We start from the raw sequence: 26532 nt of genomic DNA on the forward strand, positions 1-26532 counted from the left end.
GACAGTATTAAACATGATCAAGTGTAAAGATTTCAGCTTAAAGAACCAGATGCAGATCTGGACTCTAAATAATAACTAGTTCCATGCAGCAGAGAACAGGTGGGTCTTTAACCTGGATCTAAATAAACTGAGTGTTTCAGCTGATCTGAGGCTTTCTGGGAGTTTGTTCCAGACATGTGGAGCATAGAAGCTGAATGCAGCCCTGTGGCTGTGGTGTGGACCCCGGTCTGCCCTGGCCTGGGTGGTTCCTGTGGTGGCGTCCTCTGTGGTCCTGGGTGGGCTGGCTTCCGGTGGGACTGGATCCCCAAGATCCCATTTCCTCACAGCAGTGTCAGCCAGTTCTTGTAATTCTACTGATGTTTTTATACTTCATTCAGTTCATAGACAGTAGCCAGGGATGGAGGTCATATTGGTACAGAATGGGGTCTGGGTGGGTGGAGGGAGGGTACATGCACTTTGTTTGCATGTGTGTGAGTTTGTGTGTGGTTGTGTGTGAACTACTATGAGGTGTTTTTTTTTTATTTTTTTTTTTTCATATACTTTGGTGTGCAAAGGTGTTTACATTTTGTTTTTAATATGCAGAATTTGTTTTTATTATGTACAGCACTTTGTGTTGCTTTGTGCATGAAAAGAGCTCTATAAATAAAATTTGATTTGATTTGACTTGAGTATCATGCAGTAAAGGTCTCTACACCCATCACTGCATACATTCTGGTCATTTACCACCTCCGTGTGGCAGTATAGATGAGTTTGTCTCTGAAATGGACATGATTCTCTCTGACATTCCTGATGATGGCACACCACTAATTGTAATGGAAGACATGAACATTCACATTGGCAAACCACAGCAACTGACTTTTTGGCTCTCATCTATTCTTTCAATCTCAAACTGGTTCAGACTCCTCCAACACACAAAGCTGGTAATACTCTTGACTTGGCACTGACCAGAAACTGCTCCACAGCCAACCTGTCCGTCACCCCGCTGCACCTCTCAGACCACTTCCTGGTTAAATTCTCTGTCTTCCTTCCTCATGTCACTTAAGCGGCTCCAAAAATGGCGTCTCATTGCTTCCATTCATGTCTAAATTACTAGAGCATGCCGTCTTCAGTCAGGTCTCACAGTTCCTCCAAGACAACAACCTGTTTGATCCATATCAGTCTGGCTATAGGCAAGGTCACTCTACTGAAACTGCTCCCCTGTCAGTTACTGATTCCCTACGGCTTCCAGATCCTCAATCTTTATACTGCTGGGCCTGTCTGCTACCTTTGACATGGTCAACCACCAGATCCTCCTCTTCATACTCATGGAGCTTGGTATCTCAGTATCTGTCCTCTCGCGGCTTATGTCCTACCTCACAGGAAGACCCTTCAAAGTATCTTGGTGAGGGGGCGTGTCCAGATCACATGGGCTGACAACAGGGGTGCCTCAGGGCTCGGTGCTTGGCCCTCTTCTCTTTTCACTATACACCTCCTCACTCGGTGCATCATTAGCTCTCATGGTTTCTCCTAACACTGCTATGCAGATGACACTCAGCTTTTCCTTTCTTTCCCACCTGACGACACAACAGTCTCAATGCGAATATCAGCATGTTGCTGATATCTCTGCATGGATGAAGGATCGCCACCTTCAGCTAAATTTGTCCAAGACTGAGCTTATTGTCTTTCCAGCCAATCCTTCCTTACTGCCACAGATAAGAGTGAAGCTTGACTCTATCACGCTTGTGCCCACATCTTCTACCAGGAATCTTGGTGTCATGGTAGACAACCAGCTGACCTTTAAGGATCATGTTGCCTCGGTTGCTCGATCTTGCCGGTTTGCTCTCTACAACATCAGGAGGATCAGACCCTACCTGACTGAACATACGGCCCAGCTCCTGGTCCAGGCTCTGGTCATTTCACGCATTGGCTACTGCAACTCCTTACTGGCTGGCCTGCCTGCATGCTCAGTTAAACCTCTGCAGATGATCCAGAACGCAGCAGCACGTCTGGTCTTCAACCAGCCCAAAAGAGCTCATGTCACTCCGCTGCTAAACGCTCTTCACTGGCTTCCAGTTGCAGCACGCACCAAAATCTGCACTCAATAAGCTGCGTGCACTTACACCCAAGATGATGTTGTGTGATGAAATCATGATCTCGTAATTAAATAAAGGGCTACTGTGGGGGGGGGGGGGGGGGGGGGGGGGGGGCCTGCCTCTAGCACTACACGACACCACCTGGGTCCACCTGGACTCCTAGCAGTCTGACTATCACTTAATGATGACGTCCCTCCTGGTTGGTTTCTGCTGGTGTTGTTATTTACTCTCAGATGGATGGTGCTTTGGAGAAAAGTGTTTACTAAATGACTGTAGGATAGAATAGAATAGAATAGAATACAATACAATACAATAGAATAGAATACAATTAAACATGATTCTGTTTTATTTATATTTTATACAGAGACCTGGGTTTTCTGTTGGACAGAAATCTGAGAGCCATCATGTCCAGATGAAAGCAGAACTGTCTCCATGGTGTAAGAAGTGGGAGGAAAAACTGCATTGTGGCTGTGAACATGTCCACAGACCACCTGGTCTCAGTGGGAGTGGAAACGGTTCATCCCAGAAAAAATGTTGATTAGAATGGTTTAGAGATTTAAAGCAATTTTTCTTTCTTTAAAGTGTTTCTCCTTTAAATCTGTTTTTGAACGTTATTATTAATTTCTTTTTCTTTAAAATCAGAATATTTTGTTGTCCACAGACAGATGGAGTCAAACCTCCATCAGATCATTTCTCTGATGAGGAATCGGAACTCTGTGATCCACCACTCCTCTGCAGAGATTTCACATCCGACTAGTCACGCGCCACATTCCCAGCGTGCACGGCGGGTGTGTCCAATTCACTCACACCTCCACACACACACTGGGAAAGGCGGCGTACCGGCCAGGATCCGTTACACTTGACCGGAACACCGGCGCTTCTATGAGCGGACGCGACATGGACGCATGCGGCTGACGGAATCGGACTCGGTTCTTCCTCTCCAACAGGTCCACCGCAGCTACAGACATGTCGACGGGAGAAGCAGCCGGTCGGCGCGGGGAGGGGGAGTACGGAAGAGCGGCGAAGCGGCTGAAAATGGAGGAGAAGGGCCGGGGGGAGGATGAGCTGGAGGAGGGGGAGGACTCGGACAGCGGCTCTGTGCCCGCTAATGACGCGGTAGAGGCGGACAGCTTAGCCCGTTGGACCGCCGGACCCTGCGGAGCGGAGCGGAGGGTAAGCCCACTCACATATACCTAACGGTGCGCGTGCATGTGCCTATCCACTTGCGCGTGCCGCACGCAGGTTTGCTGCTGTTCTGTCAGACCGAGCAGAGAGTATCCCAAGGCCGCAGAGAGGTGATACGGGCCCGGGGCTGCAGCTTGTTCCCGGCCCTCTTCTTCATCAGACTGGCTCAGACATTATTTATACTTTAGCTGTAAACAACAACAAACACAACTACACTGCTCCAAATACAAGTCGTATATACTGATTTAAACGGAGTCATTAAAACATAAAATCTGACTCATTTTACACACAAACACTCACATTTAAATCTAATTTCCTCTTCTACACAAATATTATTTGAAATGAACTATTTTAACTGTTATTGGCTACAAAAAGGAACAAAATTAAACAATTGACCCCCTTTCTGGTCAAAACAGAATATATTACAATACAGTCAGGTCAGGACACAACTTTTGTTATTTTTCTGTTTACCAAAATTTATCAGGGCTTAAAGTTCGAACTCACAGCTTTAATTTGAGGGTGGAATTAGCTGCTTTTTTAATGGAGCAAAACAAATTGCAACGTTAGCTCCAAAGCTATTTCATGGGCTGTTCCCTCATTAATCAGTCAAGCAGGTAAAAGGTCTGGAGCTAGTTCCAGGTGTGGCATCTGCATTTGTGGAAACTGTTGGGAACATGTCCATTCCTTCAGAAATAAGGTAAAAACTGGAAAATGTCTCTTAATGGAAAACCTGGACATTCTGGATTCCTCTCTGCTCTCTGATGGTGTTACTGACAGCACTGACAGGTGTCATGACCCCGAGCATAGCACTTACTACTGTGTCATCTTCACTTCCACATCCATAAACTTCCTCTTTCAGCTCTGGGTGTTCTTCAGCTGCTCATGTTCCGTATTCTTGACATTGCTGTCACTTAAAGTTGCTTCATCACCCACCATGTTGTTCTACTGCAGTTCCTCATGAGAAGGCTGAAACATGATTGGCCACTGCCGACCAGACACCCGTCGGGTGAATGATGTCACAACGTCATTCTGGAAAACAGCAAAGCAAATGGCCGTCCTCCCCGATTCTGGTTCTGATGGAGGTTTTCCTTTCTGGTTCTGGTTCTGATGGAGGTTTTCCTTTCAGGTTCTGGTTCTGATGGAGGTTTTCCTTCCTGGTTCTGGTTCTGATGGAGGTTTTCCTTTCAGGTTCTGGTTCTGATGGAGGTTTTCCTTCCTGGTTCTGATGGAGGTTTTCCTTCCTGTTTCTGATGAAGGTTTTCCTTTCTGGTTGTGTTTCTGATGGAGGTTTTTCTTCTTGTTTCTGGTTCTGATGAAGGTTTTCCTTCCTGTTTCTGATGAAGGTTTTCCTTTCTGGTTCTGGTTCTGATGGAGGTTTTCCTTCCTGGTTCTGATGGAGGTTTTCCTTCCTGTTTCTGATGAAGGTTTTCCTTTCTGGTTGTGGTTCTGATGGAGGTTTTTCTTCTTGTTTCTGGTTCTGATGAAGGTTTTCCTTCCTGTTTCTGATGAAGGTTTTCCTTTCTGGTTCTGGTTCTGATGGAGGTTTTCCTTCCTGTTTCTGATGAAGGTTTTCCTTTCTGGTTCTGGTTCTGATGGAGGTTTTTCTTCTTGTTTCTGGTTCTGATGAAGGTTTTCCTTCCTGGTTCTGGTTCTGATGGAGGTTTTCCTTCCTGTTTCTGATGAAGGTTTTCCTTTCTGGTTCTGGTTCTGATGGAGGTTTTCCTTCCTGGTTGTGGTTCTGATGGAGGTTTTTCTTCTTGTTTCTGGTTCTGATGAAGGTTTTCCTTCCTGTTTCTGATGAAAGTTTTCCTTTCTGGTTCTGGTTCTGATGGAGGTTTTCCTTCCTGGTTGTGGTTCTGATGGAGGTTTTTCTTCTTGTTTCTGGTTCTGATGGAGGTTTTCCTTCATGGTTTTGATGGAGGTTTTCCTTTCTGGTTCTGGTTCTGATGGAGGTTTTCCTTCCTGTTTCTGATGGAGGTTTTTCTTCTTGTTTCTGGTTCTGATGGAGGTTTTCCTTTCTGGTTCTGGTTCTGATGGAGGTTTTCCTTCCTGTTTCTGATGGAGGTTTTTCTTCTTGTTTCTGGTTCTGATGGAGGTTTTCCTTCCTGGTTCTGGTTCTGATGGAGGTTTTCCTTTCTGGTTCTGATGGAGGTTTTTCTTCTTGTTTCTGGTTCTGGTGGATGATTGACACCCATCAAACTCTGAGCTGCCTATAGCTAAGAGCTAACCGAGCTAACGGTAGCTAACCAGCTAACGGAGGTAGGCGGGCTAAAGCTAAGGTACGCTGTTAGCCGGCTAAAAACCACAGTTGTGCTACACTCTCCCTTCTTGCCGCAGATATTGGATACCTGTCAATCAAATGGACACGCCACATATTATGTTGAATTTCAAGATTAAATAACATCCAAATGGACAAGTTAGAAAAAAATTCACCCCCCTCACAGTTGTCATGAAGGTAACTTGACCTATTAATCCTAAAATGGATTTTTGTACCAAGCTTTAAACATGTTTATTTCTGCTGTGAAGTTGGTCTTTTTAACATGAAGCCAGCCCCAAGTAGATGAGGGGTGGACTGCAATTTTTTGCACTTGTAAGATCTGACGCTGAACAGGTAGACACAGTTGCAGGTTGTAGTTTCTAGAAGGTTTAATTAAGTCGGTCAGTAGAGAGAATGCATGAGCATAGACAAGACTAGACAAGGAGTGGAAGTGGACTGAAGGTATATATAGGGATGTTGACAGATGTTGGTTGTTAGGCTGATCAGGGAGCGCAGGTGGTAGCTGGTGGAGGAGGTGCAGGCCTGACAGCACTTCCACAAAAGCTTCACATTTCACCACCAGAGGGTGCCGCTTTGTTGTAACAGAACAGGTGCAGGAAGCAGAAGCACACAGGTGATATAAACATAAACACATACACAGTCAGTTACGTGTCCAGTACCTGAGGGGTATTGCACGAAACCAAGATAAGCGATTAAGCCGGGATATGTTGGTTATCCTGGCTGAATTTAGCCCTAAGTCGGTTGCATGAAAGCAGCTCAAACTAAACCCGGCCAAGTTACTGTGGTGATTTATCCGCTGCAGCTAGCCTGCTCCAGACCAGGCTAACTGCTCAGGCTAAGATTAATCCTAGCGAGTCATCTGCATGTCCAACGTCAATTCTGTGAGGAATTAATGTGTTTTACAGCATGTCCATGGTCTTCCTAAGTATGGCGCGTCATTTTAATCATCCAGTATTTAAATATTACATATACAGTCACTGTACATTTAATCCAAATCTGTTCGTAATCGCAACAGCCTTTTTATATGGATTCTAGTTGCAGTATTATTATTCTATTCTACTTTACAGTCATTTAGCAGACGCTTTTATCCAAAGCGACTTACATTTGAGAGTAAGAACAACACAAGCATGAATTCAAACAAGATGGGACATCATAATTAAGTGTTAGTCAGACCGCTTTTGAGTCCAGTTAGACCCAGGTGCTGTCGTGTAGTGCAAGTGCAGTGCATATAATTTTTTTTTTTTTTTTTTTGTCATTTTATTTAAATACAGGATCACGATTTCATCACACAATATCAACTTGGTCATAAGTGCATGATTTCATCAGGCCAAGTGTTATATTGCTATGCTAATGAAGACTGCTCGTCAAATTGCTGTCAGAGGTTTTATAAATATGTGTTTTATTGCAGTAATTGAGATTACAAAACACAGCTGATGAGGTTTCAAAGGTGTATTTAATTTAATCTGTGACAAAGACAATGTAGAATATTCAGGTCCAACTCCCCTTCACCTGTTCCCTCTTCATAATGGCTTGCCCTTTTTTGGAGGATGTGCTGGACGAGGAAGCCCGCATCCTCAGAAGAGCATTCAGAGGGAACGAGTCTTCAGGGACAGCTCACATCCCCTGGCCTTTGGAGATGACTATGTCATTGAAAGATACAGATTTTCGGGTGATGGACTAAGATATTTATGTAGGCTGCTGAGTCCAAAAATACAGCACCAGACAGCGTGAAGCCATGCCCTCACTGTACCACAGATGATCTGTGTCACATTGAGATGGCTTGCGAGTGGGAGCTTCCTTTATTCTGTTGGGGATGCAGAGAACCTCAATAAAGGAACCATTTGCCGGACAATCAGATGTGTTTGTCTGGCGCTGAAATCATTCAGCAATATATTCATCACCTTCCCTGGCCACAGAAGACCCCTCTACATCAAGGAGGAGTTTTACAAGATTGCAGGTAACCTCAATTTTAATGTGCACCCATTAGTTTCTAAGTATATCCGTCACAGTTGGATACTCACTATTTTTTGTTACAGCTTTCCCTAACATCATTGGGGCAGTGGATTGCACACACATAAGAATCAGACGCCCCTCAGGTGAACATGAGGGAGATTACATTAACAGGAAATCCTTCCACAGCATCAATGTTCAGGTAAGAGTGATTTGTGGTTATGACCTACATGAATCTGTTCTGTGCATTTAATGACCTTAATAGGCTACAACTAAATATTTCAGATCTGTGATGCTGACTGCCTTGTGAGCAATTTAGAGGCAAAGTGGCCTGGCTCAGTGCATGACTCTAGAGTCCTTCGGCTAGTCCAATTTATGAGAGACTTTCACAAGGTAGCCCACACATATGTACTGTAAGCACCTTGGACATTGTGTGTGTAACTCTGTTTTCTAAATTATATTTTGTATTATCAGGTGAATTCTCGGGTGTGCTGCTGGGAGATAAAGGATACGCCTGTGAGTCATTCCTCTTGACTCCCCTTGCAGATCCCCAAACCCCACCACAGCAGGCCTACAACCATGCACACACCAAGACAAGGGCTCGAATCGAGATGACCTTCGGCCTTCTGAAATCTCGGTTTCAGTGCCTGCACCACCTGAGGATTTCCCTGGACAGGGCCTGTGATGTTATTGCTGCATGCGTAGTACTGCATAACATTGCAGGCCTAAGAAAGGAGAACCCCCCCCCCGAGTGGCTGTTGATGTTGACTGGAAAATGCTCCCATCTTCCCGGACAACATTAATGGCAGACTTGTCAGGGAGCAATATATTGCAAGTTTCTTCACTTAATTTTTGGATTTAGCCCCTTTATTTAATAAAAGAGCTTTTCCTGTGTGAGCATTTTGTTTAGCACTGGTGGTTCTTTGAAATTCTTTTACATTCATGAAAAGAGGACGGACACCAATGTTCTAGTTTTTTTTATTTTATTTTTTTATTAAGCAGTCATTTGTCTTGGTTGCTTGGATCCTACGACAGCAAAAGTAACAAGGATTAAAACACTGTATTGCAGATATGGTTACTGTGTGCATTGAAACACTCACTTCTCTTTCTAGTTTCTGGATTTCCAGGTCCAGTTTTCTGAGTGTCCGGCGTTTAATCTCTAGATCCAGCTCTATTTCTTGGAGCTTGCTCTTTTTGAGTTAGCTTTTAACATCTGCCAGCTCTCGCTCTCTCTCCAGGTGCCCTGAATAAAGCGTTCTGACAGTTTGTGAGGTCTGTAAAGGAAATGTCAATTAGCACAGCAGGATTTGTTCATAATGTAGATTTACTTTTGCCAATACTCACAATGTTACCAGGCTGCTTAGGAGACTGTGCAGCATCAGGGTCCTGCTACACATTTTCTATTAGCACCACATCACTGACTTCATATCCTTCATGGAATAAATAAGCAGGCCAATCCCATAAAACTGACATGCCTCAAGCCTTCTGGACTCCACCGACACAGTCTCCTCATCTGCAGACGTGCATTCTGCAGCTGCAGATGTGCCTTCCCCCTGCCGTATACATGCAGCGAGAGGACTCGGATTAAGATTTCACAGAACATACCAAGCCTGTGATTTCGAGACACTGTACTAACCGGATCATCTTCTGGTGGCTCCAAAAGTGTAATTGTGTTCCCAGACACTGCAAGGTTATCCAAAGTCAGACACTATTATATTTGATTGTGTTCCATGTGCAGTAGAATTGCAGTACGTGATGAACCTTGTATGAAGCGGACAGTTTCTGTGGCTGGGACAGAGTCAGTTATTGTCCCTCCCTGGATCCCCTCCATCACTGGCCTCCCTTTATTTAAATGGAGGCCAGTTCCTCTGCTGGAGTCACATCCTGGCTTGGTGGGCCGCCCCCTGTGCCAGTTTATAGGCCTTTTTTTAACTGCTACAATCATACAGACATTGAACATGTCAGCAAACACCTCATCTATTCACCTCATTTGTTCACGGTTATCTACTTTGGAGTCACTTACCAGCCTGCAAAATGTTCTTATATTTAATTTTTACTTGCTGCCAGGTCATTTTATGGCCAGACAGGTTTGTCTTTTATGAAGGACAGAAAGATAAAATAGATAAAAACGTTACATGAGGAAAATAGATTAAATGACAGATTGTGGATAATTGTTTGCACCTAATCATACTCTACATTTCCTGAGTAACATGCACCTGCTTGTCACTCTTAAAGTATACAACAGTTAGTGGATTTGAAAAGTAATCCTTTAATTGTAGCCTAATTATGACAGTTCCAGTGGACCACTGTTTATTAATTGTACAGTTTTTGACTACTTACGCATTGAGCCGGTCGGCTATTGTCTGCCAGGCTCTCTCGCGTTCTTTACTTATGGCATTGGTGTTGCCTTTTTTCCTTATAATATCCTTAACTTCGTCAGAGAACTCCGTCAGGAGCTGTTGTTCAGCGGCCGTGACGTAGGACGCGCGACTTTTATCCATTTCCCCATCTGTGATTCTGTGAGCGATCGCGAGGTCTGCTTCAGTATGCCGTGCACACGCACTTATCCCAACTATCTTCACCTGGCTTAACCTAGCCGCACCTTCTCATCCTGGCTCAGCAAACGTGCAACCAATTAAGCCAGGATAGGCCACGCAAGCTAGGTCAAGCTGGGCTTGCTTAATCATCCTGGATTTCTTTATTCTGGTTTCGTGCAATACCCCTCTGGTCTGCAGGGTGCGTATGTACAGGATATAAACATGTATGTAAACATGTAAAGACAGTTTCATGTGTTCATTGTAAAGTGTAGCAGCAGCAGGAGGAAAGACCTGCTCTCCTTCCCACAGCGAGGATGGATAAGTCTGTCCCTGAAGCTGCTCTCCAGACCAGACAGGGGTCCTGCAGGGGGGGAGTCATGGTCCAGCATGGAGGTCACCTACCTCCTGCACTGAGTCCAGAAACCAGCCCAGGACAGAGCTGGACTTCCTTATGACTTAGTCCAGCTTCTTCCTCTCCCTCTCTGTGATGCTGCTGCTCCAGCAGACCACACCACAGGATGGCTGATCCACCACAGAGTCAGAGAAGGTCCTCAGGAGGCCCCCTTCACTCCAAAAGACCGCAGTCTCCTCAGAAGAGAGACCTGCTTTGACCCTTCCTGTACAGTGGTCCGTGTTGTGAGTCCAGTTTATGGTCTAGGTGCACATCCAGGTTCTTATAAGAGTCCTCTCTCTCAATGTCTGTTCCCTGGATGTTCACCGATGAGAGGACAGAAGACCGGCATCTGAGAAAATCCACCACCATCTCCTTGGTTTTCCCTGCATTGATCAGGAAGTGGTTTAGCCGACACCAGTCCACAAAGTCCTGCATCAGTCCTCTGTAGTCCACATTGTGGTCCTCAGTGATTAGTCCAACAATCTCAGAGTCCTCTGAGAACTTCTGCAGAACGCAGCTGTCTGTGTTGTCTGAAGTCTGCAGTGTAGAGGGTGAAGAGAAACGGGACCAGGGACCAACACCGTCCCCTGGAGGACGCCTACGTTGCAGGTCAGCAGGTCAGACACAGTCCCGGGTCTCTCAAACTGGGGCCGGTTTGTGAGATAGTCCAGAATCCACTCTGCCAGATGAAGGTCCACCCCAACCCTCTACAGTTTGGCTTTCAGGAGCACCGGCTGGATGGAGTTGAAGGCGCTGGAGAAATAAAAACCATGATTCTCACAGAGCTGCAGGGCTGCTCCGAGTGAGCCACAGCACGGTGCAGCAGGAAGGCAGGCCTGTAACACTGACCCCTGTGGTGATGAAGTGTTTTAAAACCTTACCAGAAACCACATTCAGTCACTCATCTCCCCCAAGCTGGATTCGCATCAGTTTGCCCACAGAGCCAGCAAGTCCACTGAGGATGCTGTGGCCACCGCTCTTCGTGCTGTCCTGCTCCACCTGCAGCAGAAACAGAGGTTGTCCTGGGAGTCATCATCAGGGAAGACCTGGGGACATCTGGACAGTTTAAATGATGGTGAACACCGATCCTGTGTTCAGATACATGTTCCCGAGCATCACGCTATGTGCATGTGTGTATTTACCGTGGTTATTGGGTAGAGCGGGTTCTGGATGGACAGCAGGAGCACCTTGTTGCCGCTGTCAGGGTTGTCAGCGTTTGTTGGTCTGGTGATTCTCTTCGATGTGGAGTAGTTAAAGTAAGCCTGCTGGCCTGGTCAACACATAGTCAGAATATGAAGAAAAACAACATCTGGACATCTGAGGTTCATTAAAGCCACTTCCTGCAAAGGAAGCCACGCCCACTAATCTGCAACTGATGCACAACCACTTAATTCCTAAAAAGTTGGGATGGTGTGTAAGATGTAGCTAAAGTATATTAAATATTTTATTCCCAGTTGCAGATCACCAACACATCAGATGATGAAACTGAGACGTTTCACCATGTGATGGAAAATATGAGCTGATAGTGAATCTGATGCAGTAACACTTCTGGAAAAAGTTGGAACAGGAGCAACAAAAGGCTGGAAAAGTAAAAGGTACAAACCAGAAACACCTGGAGGAGCATTTGACAACTAATCAGGTTAACTGGCAACAGGTCAGTAACATGACTGGTATAAAAGGAGCATTTCAGAGAGGCAGAGTCTCTCAGATGGAAAGATGGACAGAGGTTCACCAATCTGAGACAAACTGGACCTAAAACTGTGGAACAATTTCAGAAAAATGCTCCTCAGACTTTGAAGATCCACCATCTACAGTGTAGAATATCATCAGGAGATTCAGAGAATCAGGAGGAATCTCTGTGTGCATGGGACAAGGCTGGATGCTGGTAATCTTCTGCATTAAAAGCAGACATGATTCTCTACTGGAAACCACTGCATGGACTCAGGAAGACTTCCAGAAACCACTGTCTGTGAACACAGTTCACCCTGAAATCCACAAATGCAGGTTAAAGCTCCATCATGCAAAGAAGTGTAAACTGACATATCTCAAAGTGACATACCATCCTCCTCCCGACATCTCTTTGCCAGCTGCATCACAGATCTCAAGACAGCCTTGAAAATATTTTCCAAGTGAGACGATGGGGAAGCTGAAACGAGTCTTCAGTTTGTTCTGTCATTCGTCCAGGTTGGCTGCTGACTACACCACATCCCCTCCATCAGAGAGATTGAGAGGAGAATGTTTTCACGTCCTCTTCATCAGGTCCACCTTCTAGTACCGGGTCGTCCTCTTCATCGGGTCCACCTTCTAGTACCGGGTCAGACCTTTTTAATCTTGGTGTCATAGATTCAACAAGGTGTTTGAAACCTTCCTCAGAGGTTTTCTCCATATTAACATGACAGCATCACACAGTTGCTGCAGGTTTGTCGGCTGCATCCATGATGAGAATCTCCCGTTCCACCACATCCCAAAGCTGCTCTACTGGACTGAGATCTGGTGGCTGTGGAGGCCGTTGGAGTCCAGTGAACTTATCGTCATGTTCTAGAAAGCAGGTGGAGATGATCTGAGCTTTGTGACATGGTGCGTTATCCTGCTGGAAGTAGCATCAGAAGATGCTCCACTGTGGTCATAAAGGGATGGACATGGTCAGCAACAATACTCAGGTAGGCTGTGCTGGTTAAACCAGGGTCTGTTCTTAGCTGGCAGGAGGCAACCGGTGTGTCTTCTGCTGCATCCTGGTCCAGACAACTGCTGTTCGCTGCAGATTTTCTTTCTACAGACCATTCTCTGGAAAACCTGGAGATGGTTGTGGGTCAAAATCCCAGGAAACACTCAGACCAACAACCATGCCACGTTCAAAGTCTCTTAAAATCCCCTTTCTTCCTCATTCTGATGCTCGGGTTGAACTTCAGCAAGTCTACATGTCTACATGCTGCCCTGTAATTTGGCTGGTTGGATATTAGTGTTAACAGGAAGTTGAACAGGTGGCTTTGATGTGAATGTGAGTTTATGCCATAGTAGACTGTTGCAGCAGATATTGTAAATGCCAACAGGTTATCCACACCAGTTGTCAAAGTTCAGGCTACATCCCAGAGACTTTGAGATCATTGAGATAAGTCTGCGGCATAAAAAACTGAGAAATCACTTGCTTCTGTATAACTTTAGTTATTTTAGAATAAAGTATACAAGTTTTAAAGTCTTGTAATATCCTCCAATATTATAATAACACTATTTTCTATGGTTGAAAATTTAAATTTACAAATATTTTAATGATGAAATCATACACAGTTTATTCAAATCAAATCAAAATTTCTTTAAAGCACTTTTCATACATAAGTAGGGCTGCACGATTCTGAAAAAAATGTGAATCATGATTTTTCGGCTTAGAATTGAGATTACGATTCTCTGGCACGATTCTTTTTTTTTTTTTTTTAGAAAAGGTTTATTGCACTGAACTTTAACAAAATAAACAAAATCAAAAACATTTCATTCAAGAAGAGTATTAAACAGTGAGATCTCCTTAGAATGTAGAGCAAATGTTTGTTGGAACATTGCTTTGGCAGATGCATATTAGCAGTCCTATCGTTGGAAGAAAAATAAATTTTATAAAGGTTGGGAAAAAAAAAGATATGTAATTTTTCCTTATGTACATCAAACAGTGAGATTTCCTTAGAACGTTGAGCTTGTGGCCCTGAAGATAGCACTTCAGAATTTCTTAAAGATTCTTGGCCAAAAACACAAGTCTTTCAACATGTTGAGGCTGCAGAGACAAACGGTGACATGTCCCAATGTTCCCCGCTGTACTGAACAGCTGTTCAGAAGGTGAGCTTGTAGCGGGAATACACTGGTATTTTCTCGCTAGCACAGACAGTCGAGGATATTGACCCCTATTTTGTCCCCACCAGATTAACGGGTCATCTTCACTATCAACGCTGCTTGTTAGAAGATGTAATGCGAGCTCTGAAGACACTGCTTGTTTTCAGTTGGCAGAATCGAGCTCTGGCTTTTGCTGCTTGAAAGAAACTTCCAGAGTGTTACGGCTGCCTGTCATTTCATTAATTGCCCTCTCATCTTGCATGGAAATGCCTGTGTGTCGTCACCCATATGAGATTGGTCATGCTCTACACACCTTACTTCCTACCTACTGAGGACTGGCTCCATACACCACACCTCTGCCTTCATTAAGCTGATTGGATAATTGCCAGGCCAATCATCATCCCTACAGCCACCTGATGAGGAAATAAAAGCGATCTGCAGCTGTGTATTCTTTGGCAACTGTTTGCACAGACAGTCTGCCCTTGGTCTGATAGCGCTGGTTATGAGCGTGTGCTTTGTTTGGTGGTTTTGTGAAATAGAGAAACTTAGTTTAGTGAAGATCTCCCACAGTCTTCAAACTGTTTGGGCTTTTGTGTTCTCCTTTTGTGGTTTTTGACTGATAGTCTTGTTTTTCTTTTGTGTGATAAGTCTTAAAGCCCTTTTGGCTTCTCCCTGAGTTACATTTTGTTTAGTGGTTAAAATTAGAACGTGTTGGGCTAGTTTAGGTTTGTAGTGATTTGTAATAGTTTTTTTGGTTAAATTTTAGGTATTGGAGCTGCTTCACCTTTTGTTACTATATAGATTACTTGGCCAGTTTTTGTTCACCTTTTTTGGGGTTATTATCAGCTTTGTTTTTACTGGCTTGTTTTGTGTTAACTTTAGAAAATAGTTGTTATATTGATTTCTTGATTTAAGCAGCTTCACTAACCCCAGCACTTGATTCACTACCTTTGTCATTGTATTTATCCTCATTTCCACTTGTATCAATAAATTCTGTTATCTCCTGGTTTTACATTTGTCCACAATTCTCATTCTTTTGTTACGTCCATCATACCCCCGTACTGGGTCGTAACGAGTCTTTCCAGCCCTTCTTCATGAGGGATGCAGGGGAGGCAGTCGAGATGGAGCTCTGATGTAAAAAGAATTACCATTAATATTAACCAGAGTAATATCACAACAGTTAAAGTAGACAAATATAGTTGTATATGATGACTTACGATAGCTGGAGATATCATCTCATTTGTCAGTCTCACTTTAACGGTGGCTTTATTCTCCTCAGTGATTCATTTTGAATCTCGGATCAAGATGGTTGCCGATTGGGAGGGCATCAAGTACCTTTTGTCGAGAGTGTTAATCATCTTCAAAAATCCCTGATGTTATGCAGTGTTTATTGGGGCCATATCTTTGGCCAGATGAAACGTGATAGCTGCTGTGATCTTATGTAGCGTTGCATTGTACAAGGTTCTGGTTATTGACGTCTGCCTTTCTTTCTTGCCTTGAATGGCTTCATCGTGCTGTACTTTGTGGTGACATTTAAGGTGATTAAAACATACTTTACAATGCAACTCACACTGTTTGTCATTGTCTTGCTTGAATCCAAAAACTTCCACACTGCCGAATGCGACCCCTTTTTGGGTATGAGTTTGGCTCGGGTGGGTGGGTGACTCTCGCCGCTACCACGTGGGTTTTCATCCATTCAAACCTTCAGACTTTTCCCCCTGTGTGAATTCTCGTTCACTATTTCCAAACACAACTGCAGGAGGCTGCCACTTAATAATGTGTTTTGAAGATGCTTTCCCATTGGTTGAGGCAGGAGGCAGTGCTGCGTTTAGGGACGCTTGAAAAAAATCCAGGAAAATTTGGAGTATTTGTGATGCAGCTCATGAAATAAAATGCTTTAGAATCGCTGTGTATAGAATTGTGATCAGGTGTATGTTTGAATCGAGATCGTGAATTTTTAACGATTTATTGTGGAGCCCTATACATAAGAAGCACAAAGTGCTTCACATAATAAAATGTACACAAAAACAATGTTTGCAAATAAAAAGAATATTAAAATCCACACCTACCCCCCTCTGTGTTCCCGCCCTCTGGTCCTCGTCAGAACTCTGCTGCTGAGTTATGAAGTAGCCATAGGTTTAAAAAAGACCAGATAGCAGGGCATTACAGTAATATATTCTACTAGAAATACACAGCACCTTGATGCTGGTAAGAGAGAAAAATGAATGACTGGTGATGTTTTTAAGATGGTAAAATCCTGTTTTTGTGACATTTCTAATGTGTGGAATAAAATCCAGCTCGGAGTCAAAAGGAACATCCAGATTTCTCACACACTGTGAATATTTAAAGTTTTTTAATTTTGATAAAAATGATCCTTGTCTTATCAGGGCCGATAAATAAAACCTCATTCTTGTCCTGGTTGAGCTGTAAGAAGTTCTCTGCCATCCATGACTTTATATGTAAAATCCAGTTTAAAAGGACGTTAACTGGCTCCAGGTCATCAGGAGACACGGCCATGTAAAGCTGCGTATCATCAGCATAGCTGTGGAAATCAATGCCATGTCTCCTGATGACATCCCCAAGAGACAATATGGACAGATTAAAAAGTGGGCCTAGAATCGATACTTGGGGAACCCCACATTTTATTTTGTGGATTCCTGAGGAGCAGGTATCCATACTTACATAAAACTGTCGATCTGTGAGATACGAGTAAAACCATTTAAGAACATTAACCTCTTGACATTCCTGCTATCTTACAGGAAACCCAAAGTGTCCCGCCTCTGACCCACTGGAATCTTGAAAGGTTGCAGGTCTGCTTGATGTGAACATGAACTGTGTTAAACTGTGTTACAGGATGATGCTGAGGACTCACATCTGATATCCCCCAGTCCTGTGGTCCATGTCAGGGGTCTGTGTGAGGCTGTGGTGGAGGCTGACCTAATAGATGCCCTGGAGAAGTTTGGATCCATATGGTGAGACCGCTGCCACTGTGGGAAGGAGAAAGAGCCACTTCCATTAACACTTAGTATAAAATCATTTAGTTTTTGTGTGTTTTACCTTTATTTATATTATTAAGTTATATTTTTGGGATACTTTCAGTGTGCATTAATGTCTTTATTGCAAGGAAAATCTAAAAAAACTCATTAACATAAATACTTGAAAAAAAGCTTATCAACTTATAATAAAATATAATAATTAGTAAAATATATTTTATATATTTTATTTCAGTAAAACGTGCTGAAAATATCTCTTTTTAAATCGATAAATAATTAGACCACAAATTATTATAAGATTATTAAAATTTCTTAAATTGAATATAATAATATAAATTATAGTAATACATAATATTACTAGTATAACATAAAATAAGATAAGATTGCACTGTTAGGCACAATAAAATTGTGGGAGCTCACTCGGAGCCATAAAAAACACAAAAAAATATAGATACAGTGGTATCTCGCCATATCGCAGTTCATCTCCTGTGGTCTCGCTGTTTCGCGGATTTTTTTTGTATGAGCACTGCATATTTAAATATATGTAAATCCTATTTAAACGATTCTATATCCACATTTTACTGTCGGAATCGCCCACTGTGCCTGGTTTGTTGTCCAGAGTCAGTCTACTTCGTGTCCCGTGTTCTTTAACTGTGTTTCATATCGATTCCTGATCGAACTTCAGCGAGTTGCACAAGAGTGGGACGCTCATTACAGTTACATGTCATTGAAAGTGGCATGTCAGTGTATAAGAACATTATCGCCCAGAAAAAACGGAGCGCCCACAACTTCCCATAACTATGTTCTGAAAAAGACAGCAACACCCGGGCCTTGTGTGAAAAGTGACGTTACAGACGAGGGTGGGGACGCAGCGCCAGCAGAGAAGCTGTAATATATTTTACGGGGTGAGTAATTATTAGGAAATTCACATTGTTAAATTGTGTGAGAATGTTGAAAATGTTCATTACAGTTTGGGAAAGGTCTATAAACACTCTAAGGAGGGATAATTAGGCCTTAACATTTATTGCGGGGTGTTTTCAGAACGTAACTCCCGCAATAAACAAGGGACCACTGTATTCCTGTAAAATAGAGGTAAAAGACCGATAACATAAATACAAAATAAATAGAATAAAAAACTGGGATGTGTGAGTTAAGATTTAAGGTAGTGAAAGCAGGAGGAGACAGGCTGGAGGTAATGTTCCTCAGGGCTTGATGAAGTGGCTGGCTGGGTGGAAGTGGGTGGGTGTGGGTGGGGGTTATGGCAGACTGGGATGAGTCCAGGGCTGTTGGCAGTTCCTGTTGCCCAGGAGAAACAGCTGTTCGTCAGCCTGCTGCTGCAGGACTTGATTGACCTGTAGCGCCTTCCAGTGGGCCACAGATCTAACGGGCTGGGTGGGTGGAGGTGGGTGGGGTCTCCTGTGGTGGTTTTCCAGGCAGCAGGATGTGGACACTGCTCCAGGGTGGGCAGAGGGCAGCTGGGTTCTTGTCCTCAGCTGTAGCGGCTGCGTCCCACACCCAGACAGAACGTTGGTATGCTCTCCACCAAAGCTCGATAGAAGCCAGCAGCAGTTTCTGGTCCAGATTCTTCTTCTTGAGGACCTGCAGGAACCGCTGCTGAGCCTTCTTTACCAGGGCCCTGATGTTAAAGTTCCAGGACTGGTCAGCGGAGATGTAGGCGCCCAGAAACCTGAATGTGGTGACAGTTTCCACCCGTTCTCCGTTAATGAGGAGGGGGTCCATGATGGGCTCTTTTGTCTTTTGGACCTTCAGGCTCAGGTTGTGACAGCTTCAGCCCTGTAATTGGGCAGCTGTAGCTCAGGAGGAAGAGCAGTCGGCAAGACACTTAACCCCACGTTGCCTCCTTATGTGCCTATCGGGGCATGAGGGTGTGTGAATGTGATATATAGTGTAAAGCGCTGGTCAAGCTGACTGGAAAGCGCTATAAGCGCTACATTTACCATGTACACTGTCTGGTCTCCCTCCTGGATGAGTCCAGCCACGGTGTCGTCTCCATGTTGGATAATAGAGTTGGATGTGTGTCGAGGAGCAGTCGTAGGTGTACAGACAAACAGAAGAGGGCTCAGAACGCTTTGGGGGGAGTGGAACAGTCGGCAGAACAGCTGGGGGAACAGAGCGAATGTGTGTGTGTTATTGTGTGTTTGCAGCTACGTGATGATGATGCCGTTCAAGCGCCAGGCCTTGGTGGAGTTCTCTGCAGCGGAGAGCGCCGACCGCTGTGTGTCCTGTGGAGCTGTTTACATCGCAGGTCGGTTCCTCTCACAGCTTTATGTCAAAGTTTGGGAACCCCTTCAGATTTTCTGTGTTCCTGTAGGAATCTGACAACATCAGTTTGTGAGTTATGTGGGCGTAGTTTCCCTCTGAAGTAGGAATAACCTCCACTCTGCCCTCCAGTTTGGAGGGATTCCAGAATTTGCCCACATGAACTGTTTCTGTCGGGATGAATCAGGACTTTTCTTTTGTTGATATCAAACATTCACTCTAAATGTTTAAATGATAGAACACGGATAGATTAATTTAAAGACATGTTTCTGTCATTCTTTATCTTTAATTTTACAACCACAGTCCCAAAAACCTGGAACTCTGTATAAAATGTAAATAAAACCAGAATCCAATGATCATGAATATCCTCCTCCATATTTTATCTCCAGTAGAAGATAAACAACATGGCAGATGATGAAACTGAGACATTTAAACATGTGATAGAAAATATGAGCTGATAGTGAATCTGATGCAGCAACACGTCTGTAAAAAGTAGTTCCAGGGTGATGTTCGGCACGGTGTAAAAAGTAGTTCCAGGGTGATGTTCGGCACGGTGTAAAAAGTAGTTCCAGGGTGATTTTCGGCACAGTGTAAAAAGTAGTTCCAGGGTGACATTCAGCACGGTGTAAAAAGTAGTTCCAGGGTGATTTTCGGCACAGTGTAAAAAATAGTTCCAGGGTGATGTTCGGCACGGTGTAAAAAGTAGTTCCAGGGTGATGTTCGGCACGGTGTAAAAAGTAGTTCCAGGGTGACATTCAGCACGGTGTAAAAAGTAGTTCCAGGGTGATTTTCGGCACAGTGTAAAAAATAGTTCCAGGGTGATGTTCGGCACGGTGTAAAAAGTAGTTCCAGGGTGATGTTCGGCATGGTGTAAAAAGTAGTTCCAGGGTGATGTTCGGCACGGTGTAAAAAGTAGTTCCAGGGTGATGTTCAGCATGGTGTAGCATCTCCTCTTCTTCTAACAACTGTTTGGAAACATCTGGGAAGTGAGGAGACCAGTTGCTGGAGTTTTAGGAGAGGAATGTTGTCCCATTGCTGGATTCCTGCTTCCATGATGCTCCAGATGTTGTGTACTGGTGACAGGTCTGGACTGCAGGCAGGCCAGTTCAGGAGCCGGACTCTTCTCCCGTGAAGCCATGCTGCTGTGATGGATGCAGGATGTGGTTCAGCATCGTCTTGCTGAAATCTGTAAGGCCTTCCTTGAAAGAGACGTTGTCTGGATGGGAGCAGATGTTGTTCTAAAACCTCCATGTACTTTTCAGCATTGATGGAGCTTCACAGATGTGGAAGCTGCCCACGCCATAGGCACTAATGCAGCCCCATCCCATCAGAGATGCAGCTTTTCACCTGTCCACTGATAACAAGCTGGATGCTCCCTCTCCTCTTTAGTCTGCAGGACACGCCGTCCATTCTTTCCACAAACTAGTTCACATCTTCATCCAGGTTTCCACTTTGCCTCAGACCATTTTAAATGAGCTTTGGTCCAGAGAAGCATTTGTGGGTTTCAGGGTGAACTGTGTTCATAGACAGTGGTTTCTGGAAGTCTTCCTGAGTCCATGCAGTGGTTTCCAGTAGAGAATCATGTCTGCTTTTAATGAAGAAGATCACCAGCATCCAGCCTTGTCCCATGCACACAGAGATTCCTCCTGATTCTCTGAATCTTCTGATGATATTCTACACTGTAGATGGTGGATCTTAAAGTCTGAGAAACATTGTTCAGAAATTGTTCCACAGTTTTAGATCCAGTTTGTCTCAGATTGGTGAACCTCTGTCCATCTTTCCATCTGAGAGACTCTGCCTCTCTGAAATGCTCCTTTTATACCAGTCATGTTACTGAGCTGCTGCCAGGTAACCTGATTAGTTGTCAAATGCTCCTCCAGGTCTTTCTGGTTTGTACCAGGTACTTTTCCAGCCTTTTGTTGCTCCTGTTCCAACTTTTTTTCCAGACGTGTTGCTGCATCAGATTCACTATCAGCTCATATTTTCATCACATGGTGAAATGTCTCAGTTTCATCATCTGATGTGTTGGTGATCTGCTACTGGGAATAAAATATTTAATATACTTTAGCTACATCTTACACACCGTCCCAGCTTTTTAGGAATTAAGTGGTTGTGCATCAGTTGCAGATTAGTGGGCGTGGCTTCCTTTGCAGGAAGTGGCTTTAATGAACCTCAGATGTCCAGATGTTGTGTTTTTCTTCATATTCTGACTATGTGTTGACCAGGCCAGCAGGCTTACTTTAACTACTCCACATCGAAGAGAATCACCAGACCAACAAACGCTGACAACCCTGACAGCGGCAACAAGGTGCTCCTGCTGTCCATCCAGAACCCGCTCTACCCAATAACCACGGTAAATACACACATGTACATAGTGTGATGCTCGGGAACGTGTATCTGAACACAGGATCGGTGTTCACCATCATTTAAAGAATCCAGGGCAGTAAGTTCAGATTATATCTGAGCAGATTCATACGGCAGTTTGATCCCTCAATGCAAAAGAAGTCCAGCTAGACAGATGCTAAATATTAAGCCACATATTTTGAAAGATATTTATTCATTTCAATGTTTATTTTAATATATGTGGTGAGAAAATGATGCTAAACAAGAATCTTTAAATCAACATAAAGTTGTTAAAATGAAGGATTAAGATGGGCCTAAAATCCAGAAGCTCAGGTATTTTTTCTTCTTAGAAGCAATGAAAACCCACTTATTTAAGGTAAATGTCATTAAAATGAGAAATCAGACTGATCAAGTTCATTTTAACCCCTTAACCCCTTAGAATCAAACTTATTCAGGCCTTTGTATCTTTATTTATTCATTTTAAATGATGATGTTTTTTTATTTATATGTATGCATTTATCCATTCACCAACTTCTGTAGCGCCTAGTCCAATTCAGGGTCGCAGGAAGCTGGAGCCTATCCCAGCAATTAGTGGGTGAGAGGCCTGCACCTTTGGACAGATATACCCGGACAGATACGCCCGGATGGACTGGTGACCTGCCTCTCACCTGCTAAATGCTGGGATATATATTACCATGTCACCAGGAGACTGAGGCCCCGTGCAGGCTCTTGGTAAATGCATTGAGGAGATTAATGACTGGATGTATCTGAACTTTCTTCAGTTAAACAAAAACAAAACTGAGGTGATGGTCTTTGGAGCCAAAGAGAAACAATTAAAGGTCATCACAGAGCTTCAGTCTATACATATACTATATATTTGAGTCAGGTGTGTTGAAGCAGGAAACATTGAAAACCTGCAGGACAGCGGCCCTCGAGGACCGACTTTGGACACCCCTGATTTAAAGTCATTCAATGAAATAAGTTCTACTAATTTCCTTTTGCAACATGTTCCATGTTGAAGGGGCAGAGAAGACAAAGGCCCTTCTTCCCAGTTCAGTACTGGCAAATGGTACAGAGAGATACGATACAAATCAACATTTCTCCGTGTGATTAGGATACAAATATAGAGGGGCAGTAGTCCAAGCATGGCCTTGTAAATAAAAGTGTACCTGTGTCCCAGCCTCCTGGTGGACAAAGAAGGCCAACCCACTCGAGAATACAGTTCACAGTGATGGTGTTCTGTCACATACTGGAACTGAGTCTTCTAGAACAAATGTTGGAAGAACCTGAGGGGTTTTGTTTACAAATAAAGATTTAATAGCTTTCCAAAGTTCTGTGGATTGTTAAGGTTCAGATAAGTAATATTCTGATTTGGCCTTTTTAATAAGAGAAGTGCATTCATTCCTTAGTTGTCTGAAAATAGACCAATCACTGACGGAATCACTTTTCTGGCTTTGGCCCGTCCCACATGACGCTGATGGATGGTATAAGACAATTCTGGGTAGAACTCGGATTTCTCTCCCTTCACCCTAAATTTCCTTATAGGAGCATGTTTATTTACAATTTTCTCGAAATTTTCCTTAAAGAATGTCCAGGCAAGCTCAACATCTGGACAGACCTACATGTCCCTAGTTAACCAAACAGATCACGATGGTAAGGCTTTTAAGACTTGGCCTAGTTGGTTGATTGATCAACTGGCTAAGATTTACAGAAAGATTTAAATTCATCAGAAGCTGCATTTAACCAATCCCAACTGAAATCTCCTGCCATTAAAAGCTCATTATATTTTAATTTAGAAAGAAGATGCTTTAAGGATGATTCCTTGGAGGCAAATGGAGGTTTGTAACAACCAACTACAGTTATAGAGAAGGATTTGGCTATTTCCACATTCAAGGCCAAAATCTCCATTTGCTTACAAATAGACTCAGACAAAACAATTGAGGCATCAAATCTTGGTTTAACATAGATGGATACACCACCACCTTTTTTAGGCCTGTCAGTACGATAAATATTGTATCCAAGTTTATTAATGTCATCATTTATAACAGGTTTTTTCAGCCACGTCTCAGAGATTATCACATTGTCTGCATCTGTTGATCTAATCCAAACTTTGACCATGTCCATCTTGGGTAATAAACTGCGCACATTAAGATGAACAATTTTAAGAGCGGACATTAATTTAAAATCAGCAGGAGTCTGGATACATTGCAGCTCAGATTCAGGGTTAGGTTGCACATTTCCAGAGAGAAGTAAGAGTAAGACGATCTTTGTTTCACATTACATTTTGAGGCAGTCCCTTTGTATGTAGAAGCCAGACAATGCCTTTCATTGAGTGAGAAAGTGAAATCAAATAAATCATGAACATTTTGAAGCTTAGGTAATTCCGTGTGCATATCTGTAGTTGCTCAAACGAATTAGTGCCACTATAGTAAGCGTTCCATAAACACAGCACATTGTTAGGGGTACTCACCCAGGAATTATGGTTTGGTGTCTAATCCCAGACCAGCAGTAAACACATTAAAGTAATATAAAATGCCCTGGTCTTCCACTGGCAGGACATCAGCAGAGAATTTTGATTAACTAAAAAATCAAACTGATTTAAAGTTAGCAGGTTCAGGCCTGTTAGCTCAAGCTCCAGGAAGATGTAGCAGGTTTGGGTCTATTAGTCCAACTCCAAGATAATAGTGAAGCATTTTTTAGATTCACTAAAAGTCCACAATCCTATTATGGATTTTTTGTGGATGTGCCTGGACACACCTGGACTCACCTGGACTTGCCTGGATGTGCCTGGACACACCTGGACTCCGTAGACAACTTTTTAGCCTTTTTAGGAGTAACAAACTCACCATTTGTCCATCAGAGGAAACTCGGAGCTTAGCAGGGTGAACTGTTTCATAGCGGAGATGTAACTATCTTGGCTGCTGTTACACCGTCAAAACACCTTCTTCATCGGTGGACTTCTTTCGATAGATCTGGGAAGACCTTGATCTCTTGATCCCGAACCATAAATTTGTCTTTTGCTCGAGGAGCTCTCATGACACAGACTTTATCTTGGAAGTTGAAAACTTCACAATGAGGACTCTGGGTCTGGTGGGTCTGGTGTGTCTGGTGGGTCGGTAGGGCTTAGTCCGGCCGGGTAAGCTGTGTGCTCTTTCAATGAGAAGCAGTGTCGGGAATGTTGCAGGTCTCAGTGCTTCAAGTAGCCAGGAAAGCAACTGCATCTGGACTTTCCAACTTTTCCAGCACATTAACTAGTTGCAGGTTGAATCGTCCGGAGGGGTTGTCAAGGTCGTCAAGTTTGTTCTGGAGGACAGCCACCTGCTTAGCTAGCGCATCAGACTTTCTTTCTCTGACTTACCTGTGTCCTCTACATTACTAATACAACCTTCTGCTTTATCCATGTGCACTGAAAAGTCTTGTACCTCCCTCTTGACATCGTGAACAGCTTTCAATACTTCTGTCTTCGTGGCAAAGTCATTTCTCATCACGTCAAGTTTCTAAATAACATCCATGTTAGAAACCATTCCCATATGCACGTCCTCTGCTCGAAGTATGGGGCCAGCCTCGTCTGTTGAGCTAACTAGGCTGTTAGCATCTGAGCAGCCATCGTCTCCCTCAGTTGAAAAAAGTTTGCTTTGCTCTTGCTCCTTGATGGCACATCGCTAAAATGTTTGAACAAACCTCCCCAAATGCCTGGTATAACTGTTCGTGAGGTTGCAAGATTGTTTACAGGAAATTTCGCCAGGAGCTCACCAAAAAAGCATGTGCTCAGTTCAGCACCATAGCCACACCCCCTCCCAATGCAATTTATTCCTTTTATCCTTGCAAAATATATTAATGCAACTTCACCAGACTGCAGGGTAGGGCTGGACAATGTGACCACAAGTATCACGGTAATTGAACATACTGTATTATCTGGATTATAATTAGCAATTATCTTAGTATTTTATTTTAGCCTTCATAGCTAACTGAAAGTTTTTTAAATTAGATGAAAGAAAGAACACAGTTTAACTATATATGGTCATTTAATGATTATTTTAAATATATTTAAGAGAAAAAATTTAAAAAATTGACATGCACAAGATTACATCAGTTACTGGTTCTGAATGTTGATTTGGATTAGTTAGCCCTACTGTAGAGTGAAAGCTCATCTCTGTGCCTGTGTGAAGATGGATGAAGATAACAAAAACTCCTGGAGTCTCAGCAGAAAACAGCCTTGCAGCCAAATGCATGATTTTCTGTTGAGACTCCAGGTGTTATGATGGACTGATTGTAGACAGATAATGGTTAACAAAGTGCGCAAGTTCACTGTGTTACGCATGCTGCTTACGTTCACTGCGTCATGTACGCTGTGTACGCTCACTATGTCGAATAGGCAAAATAAACTCAAATGTCACAAGCCTACATGTTCTTACACATATTTCTAAACGGAGAAATGTCACCGTACACCTTCTGAATTCAAGTTATTTTCTTTCACCAAACTAAGTCTATTTGCTAATAAATTGGCTATTGGCCTTGGAACACACACTTAAAATCAAACTCGACAACATAAGACGTAAAACTTATATTTGTTAGTCTGTTCCTTTTTCCAACAATCAGCACATCTGGTCAAAATTAAATGCTTAATCCACCTCTTGTTAAGAGTGTAAAGAGTTTGACTCTGCAGGCTTTTTTCTGTTCACACTTC

The 26532-nt window shown here is 43.3% G+C and overlaps 1 protein-coding gene and 1 long non-coding RNA gene across 2 annotated transcripts in view; both read left to right on the top strand.

Moving 5' to 3' along the window:
- Positions 1-2860: 2860 nt before the first annotated feature.
- The window catches only part of LOC121655511 (heterogeneous nuclear ribonucleoprotein L-like), a 34087-nt gene continuing 10415 nt past the window's right edge, over positions 2861-26532 (top strand). Inside the window, exons 1-4 of the mRNA XM_042010221.1 lie at positions 2861-3245; positions 17083-17201; positions 19388-19488; positions 21728-21855. Of these exons, the coding sequence (XP_041866155.1) occupies positions 3039-3245; positions 17083-17201; positions 19388-19488; positions 21728-21855 (555 nt within the window). The 5' untranslated portion in view covers positions 2861-3038. The remainder of the gene's footprint in view (positions 3246-17082; positions 17202-19387; positions 19489-21727; positions 21856-26532) is intronic.
- On the top strand, positions 7652-8377 carry LOC121655513. Its single transcript, XR_006013229.1, has 3 exons — positions 7652-7687; positions 7771-7878; positions 7960-8377. It is a non-coding gene; the product is annotated as an uncharacterized LOC121655513 (long non-coding RNA).

Source organism: Melanotaenia boesemani, chromosome 16, assembly GCF_017639745.1.
Source record: "Melanotaenia boesemani isolate fMelBoe1 chromosome 16, fMelBoe1.pri, whole genome shotgun sequence".
In the NCBI taxonomy this organism is placed as follows: Eukaryota; Metazoa; Chordata; class Actinopteri; order Atheriniformes; family Melanotaeniidae; genus Melanotaenia; species Melanotaenia boesemani.